Here is an 11,527-nt window from a genome sequence, read left to right on the forward strand (position 1 = left end):
TGGGCCTGACTGACCCTCTGCTCTCCAGCCTGGGGAGGGTCTAACCAACGTGAGCCTGAGCCTGCCGCCTCGGCCTGCCACCTGTGCCCCTTCCCCAGACTCTGAACCTGAATCCACTTCTTCTCCTTCTAAATACCCTCACCGTTGTGGGTGTCTTGTTTTGGGGATGGAGCGGCTCTTGGAAGCTCTTCCCCCAGTTCTCCCTGAAATGGGGTGCTGGTGATGGGAGCATCTCTGGCTCCGGGTTGCCCTGAGGCTAGGAGGTGGGTGTCCACCTTCCTAGCATTCTGCTGACCTTTCACTGTCTGCCCTCTTGGGTCTTTTGTGACTCCACTCAGGGCACTGTGGGGGTGTTAGGAAGTCATCCCCAGGATGGTGTGAGACACTTCCTCTGGGTCAGATGTGTTTTGGGTTGTCAGGGTGAAAAACATAGGCCGAGAACCTGGCAGGCCCCAGGCCTAGCGCAGGGAGCTCTGGGTGCTGCTTGAGGGGCAGGGGAGGGAGGGGGCGATCTCCACTCCAGATCCAGGCCAGGCATTGCCTCTCTCTCCTCCCCTTCCACTGGAGGTTGACTTGGGACTGCTGTGGGCAGACTGCTGGTGGGACTGGTCTCACCTGGCCTAGAGTGGGAAGGAGGGGATGATGTCAGAGGAGCCGTGGGCCCATTCTGCTCCTTTCCTGGGCCTTCCTCCTCCTCCCAGGCTACCTGTGGGTTAAGGAGTTGGGACTGGAAGGCAGAGGCTGGGTTGTTTGTGTTTGTCCTAAGCCAGGAAGTCTTGCGCGGATGAGTCAGGGTTGAATGGAGAGCCTGGGGCAGTGGTGTCCCGCCCCTTCCTGACTCACCTGTCCCCCCCAGATCCCCTCATGCCTTCACATAAAGGACAGGTGCCTGCTCCGTCCCAGGGGTGGGGTGGGTGGGCACTACCAGGCATCCCAGGCTGCCTTGTGGCCCTGACCCAGTGTCAGGGGTGGGGGCTGGGCCTTCCGGGTCTCAGCAGCTCCTACAGAGGACCAGCGCTGTCTCTCTTCTCAGTGGGCATCGTTGCCCTTTCTTAGTTTTACTTGTGCTGAGTGTGTGAATACTAAAGACATGGGAGCCTGGCAGGGCGCCAGCTGCTCTCAGACCACAGGGTGGTAAAACAGGTGCACAGTCATTTGAAACAAAGGCCCCCAGCACCATGCTGAAAGGGAGCCATTTGGTGGCCCATGTGGTAAATCCAGGGAGGCTTCTCAGAGGAAGTGGCTCTGAGCAGGATGAGGAATCTGGGTGGGGTGGGGGTAGGAGGGACGACTTAGAGGCTTACTGTGGCAACAGACACAGGGCAGGCCTTCCCCTCCCCTCCTGCCGGCTTGCTTGCTGCCTTTCGCGGCCTCCTCTCTCCCCTTTCTGTATGTCAGTCATCGCTCGCCAGGTGTTGCCACACAGGCTTGGCAGCTGGGGCTGGCAATAAAGTGCTGGAAGAACCGGGGGTGAGCCAGCGCCCCCGCACCAGGAGGCAGAAGGGGTGGTCTCTGCCCGGACACCGGGTCAAGGCACCCGCGTGAGCGCATGCGCATGTGGCGCGGGACCCTGCCAACGCTTGCCCTGGCTGGAGGAAAAGCACCCAGTCCAAACACCAGTCACCCAGCGGGGAGGCCCAGCGCTTCCTTCTCAGAGCCTCAGTGTCCCTCTTTATAAAATGGGCTCATCCTCTCCTCTGAGGGTTCCAGGAAAATCCAGCCAGAGGGAAGCAGTGGCAGCTGTGCAGAGCCCTCAGGTTTGGGGACAAGGACGCCAAGCGGGCACGGAGTGAGTGATTCAAGTCGGCACCCTCCTCTTCTCTCCCAGATGTCATGGAGCTGGATCTGTCTTCACCTCATCTCAGCAGCTCCCCAGAAGACCTGTGCCCCGCTCCTGAGACCCCTCCCGGGACTCCCCCGCCTCCAGATGCCCCCCTGTCGGGGGAGGTGAAGAGGTCCCAGCCTCTGCAGATCCCCACCAGCAGGTGCAATGGGGTGAAGGGGCTGGGCGGGGGGCTGGCAGGGGAGGCCAGCCCTGGCTAATGCATCGATGCTGCCCCCACTTCCCACTTGTCTGCCTTAGGAAACTTCGAGAGGAAGAGCTTCAGGTTACCTCTCTACCGTCCATCCCCAACCCCTTCCCTGAGCTCTGCAGTCCTCCAGCTCATTCTCCCATTCTTGGAGGGTCCTCCAGTTCCAGGGGGCTGCTCCCCAGAGATGCCAGCCGCCTCCATGTGAGTCACCCGGATGGGGCGTTCTGGGCCTGGGTGGACGTGGTGCCTCTTGGGTAAGGATGGGAGGCTCCTGGTCAGGGGTCTCTGAGAGCACCGGAAGGGAAGTAGGGCTGGACACCAGTGGCTCACACTTGTAATCCCAGCTACTCAGGAGGCTCAGATCCAGCCAGCCTGGGCCAGAAAGGTCTGTGAGATTCTTATCTCCTATCAGTCAAAAGAAAAAACCAGAAGTGGAGGCATGGTTCAAGTAGGGCCTTGAGCAGAAAAGCCAAGTGAGAGCGGTAGGCCTTGAGTTCAAGCCCAAAAAAGAAAGGAAGTAGCAACGCATCACCCTTTCCCTGCCCCCCCCCAAGTCATTTGCAACTCCCGGGGTGCAGGTAGTGAAGGTGTACAGCGAGGATGGGGCCTGCCGGTCTGTGGAGGTGGCTGCTAGCACCACCGTTCGCCATGTGTGTGAAATGCTTGTGCAGAAAGCTCACGCCTTGAGCGATGAGAGCTGGGGACTGGTGGAATGCCACCCGTATCTAGCGCTGGGTAAGTCGGGGTCCCAGAAGCTGAGTGAACGGGGGGGGGGGGGAGGCATGCCCGACATTCGAGGCCAGTCTGTGAATTCCCATGAACCCATGCTTGCTTTTTTTTTTTTTTTTTTTTTTGCTCTTGACCCTAGAGCGGGGTTTGGAGGACCATGAATTTGTGGTTGAAGTACAAGCAGCCTGGCCTGTGGGTGGAGACAGCCGCTTCATCTTTCGGAAAAACTTCGCCAAGTATGAACTGTTCAAGAGCTCCCCAGTGAGTGTGTATGAGGGGACTGGGTTTCTGAGTGCGGGGATACTCAGGGTCCCCGGCCTGCACCTTTGATCCTTGACCCCTGACCCTTCTCTGCTCAGCACTCCCTGTTCCCAGAAAAGATGGTCTCTAGCTGTCTGGACACACACACAGGTGTATCCCATGAGGACCTCATCCAGGTGAGGGGGATCTCCCACTTCACTGTAGCCGCAGCTCCCCAGAATGGTCCAGTGCTTGTGCACCCCGAAGCCCTGTGCCTCTCTTTCATGTGACTGTGTGTAATATACTTTCTAGCTGGGCGCCCGTGGCTCATGCCTGTAATCCTAACTACTCAGGTGGCTGAGATCTGAAGATCGAAGTTCAAAGCCAGCCCAGGCAGGAAGGTCCAAGAGACTCTTATCTCCAATTAACCACTAGAAAACCGGAAGTGGCTCAAGTGGTGGAGCGCTAGCCTTGAGCTGAAGAGCTCAGGGACAGCGCCCAGGACCTGAGTTCAAGCCCCAGGACTGACAAAATAACAAACCCCAACACTTTGTAGGCTGGAGCATAAGTTTCTTGTCTGTTAAATGGGACAGCCAGGGCAGGCGGGAGATCTCCTTCACAGGGGTCAGAAGCCCTCACCTGCCTCCCCTTCCTGTCTCAGAACTTCCTGAACGCCGGCAGCTTCCCGGAGATCCAGGGTTTCCTGCAGCTGCGGGGCTCAGGCCGCAAGCTGTGGAAACGCTTCTTCTGTTTCCTGCGCCGCTCTGGTCTCTATTACTCCACCAAAGGCACCTCGAAGGTGAGGTCTGGAGGGCCCCATCCCTAGCCCTTTGTGCACCCTTGAAATTCCTGGACCCTCCTCTCCCTAAGGCCCTCCTGACCCTCTGCGGCTCCTCCTACTCCTGGGGTGGGCCTGGCTGCCTTTAGTTCATACCCTCTACCTTGCCCAGATCACCTTTCCCAGGAGGTGGCAGGTGACCCAAGCTTAAATGGGACTATACTTCTAGAATTGGCTGTGTGACCCTGGGTCCTTTCCCATCCTTTTCTGGCCTTGAAATCTCGCCAGGGGGTGGGGGTGGGGGGGGTAGGGGGGTCAGTATGGAGCAGATGACCTCTGCTTATACCAAGTTCTGCTTCCCGGTGCTGCTCAGGATCCAAGGCACCTGCAGTATGTGGCAGACGTGAATGAGTCCAACGTGTATGTGGTGACCCAGGGCCGCAAGCTCTACAGCATGCCCACGGACTTCGGCTTTTGTGTCAAGGTAACCATGGCTAGTTTGGCCTGGTGTGGCCTTAGGAGGATGGTGGGAGCTACATAGCCCCCCGCCCCGCCCCCCAAGATCTTACCTTGGGCTTCTTCTTCTTCTTCTTCTTTTTTTTTTTTTCCAGTCCTGGGGCTTGAACTTAGGGCCTGAGCACTGTCCCTGGCTTCTTTTTGCTCAAGGCTAGCACTCTGCCACTTGAGCCACAGCGCCCCTTCTAGCTTTGTCTGTGTATGTGGTACTGAGGAATCCAACCCAGGGCTTCATGCATGCTAGGCAAGCACTCTACCATTAAACCAGATTCCCAGCCTTTACCTTGGGCTTCTGAGCTCTAATTTGGGGCCTGTTGGAAACCCCTGGGACCTTTCCTGCACCCCCATAGAGCCTCTGTCTGGAGATCTGATCCCGAATGCCGATCTGAGATCAGGCTATTTTCTCTCCCCCCCCCGCCCCCACCCCAGCCCAACAAGCTTCGAAATGGCCACAAAGGGCTTCGAATCTTCTGCAGTGAGGACGAGCAGAGCCGCACCTGCTGGATGTCTGCCTTCCGCCTCTTCAAGGTGAGACCCTGGGCGGGGCAGGCTGCTGGAGGGGCCCTCGGCTTGGAGGAGCAGGGCCCAGCTCTGCCCTCATGAAGTCTACTGAGGACAGCTCCGCTGCGAGTCCCCATCCCAGCCTGGGGAAGCTCCACTCCTAGGCAGAAACAGCTCTGCTCTTGGGGTGTCATAGCCCAGCCTCCCAGACCCTCTTGACCCTGGGTCCCCTTTCTCTCCCCACCCTCAGTATGGGATGCAGCTATATAAGAATTATCAGCAGGCCCAGTCTCGCCACCTGCGCCCATCCTACTTGGGTTCCCCACCGCTGGTGAGTGTGTGCAGTGTGGCCTTGGGCAGGGTGGCACCCCACCCCTGGCCTGGGAAGCAGCTGTCCTGAACTCTCCCCTCCCCATTCTGTCCCGTCTCCAGAGAAGCGTCTCAGATAATACCCTGGTGGCTATGGACTTCTCTGGCCACGCTGGACGCGTCATCGAGAACCCCCGGGAAGCTCTGAGCGCCGCCTTGGAGGAGGCCCAGGCCTGGAGGGTGAGGGGCCTGCACCCTTCTGCATGCCTGCCAGGGCTCCTCTTGGTGTCTTTGTGGAACTGGGAGAAAGAGAAGAGCCCCTGGCGAGGGGTTGCCAGGAGCTCTCCCAACCCCATCTCCCATCCCTCTCTGCAGAAGAAGACAAACCACCGCCTCAGCCTGCCCACTCCAAGCTCCGGCACGAGCCTCAGTGCAGGTAGGTCATGGCCCAGAGGCCTGCGGGGTGGGGTGTCCCCCACTTCCTTCAGCACACCAGTCCAAGGGTGGCTGTCCCCTTCCCCAGCTGGACAACAGCCCATCTGTTCCCTCCATCCCAGCCATCCACCGCACGCAGGCCTGGTTCCATGGACGCATCTCCGGGAGGAAAGCCAGCAGCTCATTGGGCAGCAGGGCCTGGTGGATGGGTAAGGGCCTGGGCGGGGCCGGGTGGGCAGCAGACCCATCCTTGGCAGAGACCCTGGGGCAAAGCACAGTGAGGCATGTTTGATCGTGCTGCCTGATGTCTCTGAAGCCTGTTCCTGGTGCGGGAGAGCCAGCGGAACCCACAGGGCTTTGTCCTGTCCTTGTGCCACCTGCAGAAAGTCAAGCATTACCTCATCCTCCCGGTGAGTAGCTCCCTCCTTCCCAGGAGTCTCTGCTTCCCACAGGTCCCCCGGAAGCCTCTCCTCCTCCTCCTCCTCCTCTTCTTCTTCCTCCTCCTCCTCCTCCTCCTCCTCCTCCTCCTCCTCCTCCTCCTCCTCCTCCTCCTCTTCCTCCTCCTCCTCTTTCTCCTCCTCTTTCTCCTCCTCCTCCTCCTCCTCCTCCTCTTTCTCCTCCTCCTCCTCCTCCTCCTCCCTCCTCCTCCTCCTCCTCCTCCTGTTTCTCCTCCTTCTCATCCTCCTCCTCCTCCTCCTTCTCTTCCTCTTCCTCCTCCTCCTCCTCCTCTTCCTCCTCCTCCTCTGCCCCTCACAAGGAGCTCTGTGGCCCGTACTGAGTCTCCTAATTTTCCCTGTGTAAGAAGTGGGAACCTCAAAGCTAGGCATGGTGGTAGCTACTTGGGAGGCAGAAGCAGGAAGCCCCAGCCTAGACCAAAGGTAGAACTCTCTCAAAAATAAAATGAAAGGAGCTGGGGATATGGCTTAGTGGCAAGAGTGCTTGCCTCGTATACATGAGGCCCTGGGTTCGATTCCCCAGCACCACATATACAGAAAACGGCCAGAAGTGGCGCTGTGGCTCAAGTGGCAGAGTGCTAGCCTTGAGCAAAAAGAAGCCAGGGACAGTGCTCAGGCCCTGAGTCCAAGCCCCAGGACTGGCCAAAATAAATAAATAAATAAATAAAATAAAATGAAAGTTGGGGCTGGGGATATAGCCTAGTGGCAAGAGTGCCTGCCTCAGATACACGAGGCCCTAGGTTCGATTCCCCAGCACCACATATACAGAAAACGGCCAGAAGCGGCGCTGTGGCTCAAGTGGCAGAGTGCTAGCCTTGAGCGGGAAGAAGCCAGGGATGGTGCTCAGGCCCTGAGTCCAAGGCCCAGGACTGGCCAAAAAAAAAAAAATAATAAAAAAAATAAAAATAAAATGAAAGTTGTCGGGCACCAAAGGCTCATGCTTTTGGTTGAGATCTGAGGATCCCTGTTCGAAGCTAGCCTGGACAGACATATCTGTAGCTTTTATCTCCAATTAGCCAGCCAAAAGCAGAAGTGGAGATGTGGCTTAAGTGTTACAGCACTGGGTCGAATAGCAAAGCCAAATGAGAGCACAAGGCCCTAGGTTCAAACCTCAGTTCTGGCGAAATAAATAATTAGATAGATAATAAGGTAAAAGCAAAGGTCCCGAGGGTGTGGCTCAAGTGGTAGAGTGTATGCATGAGGCCTTGGATTCAGTCCCCGGTAACCCACACACATATGCCAGAAAAAGAAATGGGGCCGGGCACTGGTAGCTCCCCGCTGTAATCATGGCTACTCACGAGGCTGAGACCTGAGGATCATGGTTGCCAGCCCACTCAGAAAAGTCCCTGTGAGGCTCCTAGCTCCCATTAATCACTCAAAAACCAGAAGTGGAGCTGGGGCTCAAAGAGCTCAGGGATAGCGCCCAGGCTCCGAGTTCAAGCCCATGACCAAACCAAAAAAAAAAAAAAAAAAAAAGAAGTGGGGACCCCCCCCGCCCCCCAGCCCTGCCCCAGGAGGCCGCTCCTCAGCCTTGCCCTCCGATGACCTCTGGCCTTTGGCGCACCCAGAGCGAGGATGAGGGCTGCCTCTACTTCAGCATGGACGATGGCCAGACCCGCTTCACGGACCTGCTGCAGCTCGTGGAGTTCCACCAGCTGAACCGAGGCATCCTGCCCCTGCCCGCTGCGCCACTCCTGCACCCGCGTGGCCCTCTGAGGCCGCCGGGAAGACGTGATGGGGTGGGGTGGGGGGGGACGGGGGGGCGGGGCTTCTCCTGCGCCAGCGTTCTCCTTTCAACCCTTGCCTCTATCAGGCAGAAAACGCCCCCCACCCCTCCACTACCCCATACACACACACACACACGTGCACACACACGCGCACACACGCGCACCACACGCGCACACACACATACCCGGTCCTTCATCCTTTTCCTCAGGGGCAGACACTTGGGGGGGGGGCCCTCTCCCCACTGTGGAGTTCCTGGGACCCGATCTCGTGCCCCACCCTTTGTACAGACTGAAAGGCCAGTTGATCTGCTCTGTTTTCTACCAGTGACAATAAAGATTATTTTTTGATAAACTCATGGGTTCCGTTTGGCAGGAACTGAACCAAGGAAGGAGGTGCCAGCGAACGCTTGGTAACTCTGCTCTCTGGGCACATCTTGGTCAGCCTGGGCATGGCAGTCATGGTTATCTGAGAACTTCTGGTGCCCAGCAAGGGGCCTGGCACACACTGGGCACCCCATAAAAAATGGGCAGCAAAGGGGTTGGGAATATGACCTAGTGGCAAGAGTGCTTGCCTCGTATACACGAGGCCCTGGGTTCAATTGCATCACATATTTAGAGAAGGCCAGAAGTGGCGCTGTGGCTCAAGTGGCAGAGTGCTAGCCTTGAGCAAAAAGAAGCCAGGGACGGTGCTCAGGCCCTGAGTTCAAGCCCTAGGACTGGCAAAAAAAAAAAAAAGGCAGCACCTAGACCTGCAGAGGTCTTCACAGGGTTTGGGGACTGGGAAGGAGGTGAGGGGCAGCACCCTGTTCTTAGCAAGTTCCCCCCTTGTTGGGGAGTGGGCCAGTGAGTCCTGGCAAACACATCTGTGCGTCTACACTACCCCCAAGACAGGACAGCCCCTTCCACAAATCCCTGCTCTTCCTACTGCTGACCCCCCACCCCACCCTCAGGCCCACAGTTCCAGGCCTTGGAACTGGACATCGACTCCTATCCCTTAGCCCACCAAGTTGCTCTCTTCTCCAAACCAACCTTCAGCATCCAGCGGGATCTTCCAAAGTGTGAACCTGCCCACTGCTCAGTCAGTGTGTGTTAGAGGATTCTATAGTTTGAGCTTTTGTCCAATGGGAACTCTAATAGGCATCTCCCACGGCCAACAGAGTCTCCTGCTCAAATCAGAGGCAGAGCCTCCTTCCAGAACGGGGTTCCCAACCCAGCATTGTTTTTGCCAAGATGGAAGCAAAAACAAACCTGAATCTGATTCCTGGGATCCAGTTACAATTTACCAGAAATGCAAGTGACACTTGTGGACACAATGAGCAGTTGCAGACTGGGAAACTACAGACCAGATAACCTAGTTTCTTCGACAATAACTTACAAGAAAAGCAAAGATGGGGACTCTAGATTCCAAGAAGTTTAGACAAGTGTCAACCAAATGTGATACACTGACTACTTGATTCAGACCCAAACTAACTGTAAAATACATCCATTACATTAATGAGCAACGGGGGAAATTCAAACCGATGAGATATTTGATGGTATTAAGAAACATGGTTGAGGGCTGGGAATGTGGCCTAGTGCTTGCCTAGCATACATGAAGCCCTGGGTTTGATTCCTCAGCACCACATATACAGAAAAAGTTGGAAGTGGCGCTGTGGCTCAAGAGGTAGAGTGCTAGCCTTGAGCAAAAAGACGCCAGGGACAGTGCTCAGGCCCTGAGTCCAAGCCCCAGGACTGGGGGGAAAAAATTCATAGTTAGAAAAATGGAAGCTGGGTGCTGGTGGCTCACACCTGTAATCCTAGCTACTCAAGTGGCTGAGACCTGAGGATCAGGGTTCAAAGCCAGCCTGGGCAGGAAAGTCCATGAGACTCTTATCTCCAATTGACCACCAGAAAATCAGAAGTGGCACCATGGCTCAAAGTGGCAGAGTGCTAGTCTTGAATGAAAAAGCTAAGGAACAGCATCCAGGCCTTGAGTTCAAGCTTCATGACTGACCAAAAAAAAAAAAAAAAAAAAAAAAGGAGAACCTCTCTTAGACTTAGGAGACTGAGAGACCCCTTTTTTTGAGGCCAGGACAGTCCTCTCCCCTAGTCTCATCACCCCATTGTCCTGGCTGAAATTCTCCTGTTGAGAACTGAGGATTGGGGCAGGACACTGCGGGGGGGGGGGGGGGGGGACGGGGAGGGGGCTGGATTTCAACCCAGGTCTGAGTGCCGGCACTGGGCATGTTCTGTCTATCTGGCTGACTTCTAGGTGGAACTCCTGAGCCTCAAATGGGAGCACTTGTGACCTGTAGGGAGTCCTCCCTGGAGAGCCCTTCCCCTCCCCTAAGCCCTGATCTCCACAGGCAGCTTGTCCTGAGATGACCTTGAGAAGGACCAGCCTTTGTGATGAGATCTCGAGTCAGGCTCAGCAACCCTGGCAGCCACTTGTGACCAAGGCATCTCCCATTCTTGGCTAAGAAGCTTGGAGTCAGGCCTGGCGTCAAGGAAGGCAGAGAGGAGGCCCTTCCTACAACCCCGGCCTGAACGTTCCAGGCATGGGAAGGTAGCAGAGCTGGCTGCTTTTGGCAGCATTGGGAAAGGGACCGGCATAATCTACTACTGGCCATCTGCCATGGTTCCCAGAACCATCCCTACCATTGGCAGCACTGAATTAGCTGGTGCTATGTGGCTGGCCACAGATACCCAGAGCCACTTCTCAGGGAGGGGGTGCCAGGGTTCCAGGCTGGAATGACAGACACGAGGTAAGCAGATAAATCACCTTTTAAGCATGCCCAGGTGCTTAGGCCGCACAGAAAAAGAACCCAGAATCTCCTCACTGCATTGGGCAGGGGACAAAGCCCTTTTATGTCAATCAGCTAATCAATCTCCCGGGGACACTGACGGGGGGAAACGGAGGCACAAAGAGAATGACCTCCTGGGGTCACAGAAGGAGTTAGGGAGAGCCATTCCAGGCTGCAGTGGTGGGTTACAGCTGGACAAGACTCCTTGGCTCTGAAGAGGAGGAAACCATGCTGTTCTACCTCCAGAAACTGCAGCATGGCCTTCTGAGGCCACACAGAAGACGGGCCTGTTCAGGACAGAAGCAGAGCTGGGTAATGAAGGCCGTGGTTCTGAGCAGCAGGGACTTTTCTAAGGTGGAAGACAAGGCCCAGGACCTCTTAGTCTATCTTAGTCTATTGGGTTCACTAAAGGTGTACATATGAAGCTAGGCAATGGTGGACACCATCTAAGGGATGAGGAGAGATGGGGGGAGATGGAGGAGGTGACTTAAAACCCCCCAGAGGCCGGGCGATCACGTGTCCTCCACTGCCATGGGGCCTAGGGGGCACGCAGTGTGGAGCTGGTCCCTTTTCTGCCAGGCACCCCCGCCCTCCCCGCCGGCCCAGCCGCGCGGCTGCAGTGACACCTAGCGGCCATGCCGGGAAGCGCGGGCGCCCCTCGCGGTTCCCGGCGGCGCTGCGGAGCCCAGCACCCCGGGGAGAGCAGCCCAGCCGCGCCCGCCTGGCCCGCCGTCCCCGCGGGGCGCTTCCCCCGGCCCCACCCCCGCTTCCTCCCCGGCCACCCGCTCCCCTCCCCGGGCCGAGCCCCCGGGAGCTCCGGCTGCAGTGCCCGGAAGGGCGGGCCGGGGCGCCGCGGCGGCGCTGGGCTGTGACCCCCGCGGTTTCACTTCTGGCTCGCGCTCGGGCGGCGGGGGGAGCCGGGCGGGGGTGTGGGGGGGAGAGGCCGGGGGCGCGCGGGGCGCGGGACCCCGGGTGTCACGCGACGGGCGCCTTCCTCTGCTTCCCATCCCCCGCCCCCCAG

The 11,527-nt window shown here is 57.4% G+C and overlaps 1 protein-coding gene across 1 annotated transcript; it reads left to right on the forward strand.

The window, feature by feature from the left end:
• The first annotated feature begins 1,828 nt into the window (after positions 1-1,828).
• On the forward strand, positions 1,829-7,715 carry Grb7 (growth factor receptor bound protein 7). The gene is given in 16 exon segments (XM_048365057.1): positions 1,829-1,985; positions 2,084-2,234; positions 2,612-2,768; positions 2,902-3,023; positions 3,122-3,199; positions 3,664-3,801; positions 4,154-4,264; positions 4,726-4,824; positions 5,048-5,128; positions 5,230-5,346; positions 5,482-5,542; positions 5,664-5,699; positions 5,702-5,750; positions 5,858-5,951; positions 7,565-7,669; positions 7,671-7,715. Coding segments are annotated over 16 exon segments (1,593 nt in total). The 5' UTR covers positions 1,829-1,833; the 3' UTR covers positions 7,713-7,715.
• Positions 7,716-11,527: the final 3,812 nt, after the last annotated feature.

This window comes from Perognathus longimembris, chromosome 17, assembly GCF_023159225.1.
Source record: "Perognathus longimembris pacificus isolate PPM17 chromosome 17, ASM2315922v1, whole genome shotgun sequence".
NCBI classification, from domain to species: Eukaryota; Metazoa; Chordata; class Mammalia; order Rodentia; family Heteromyidae; genus Perognathus; species Perognathus longimembris.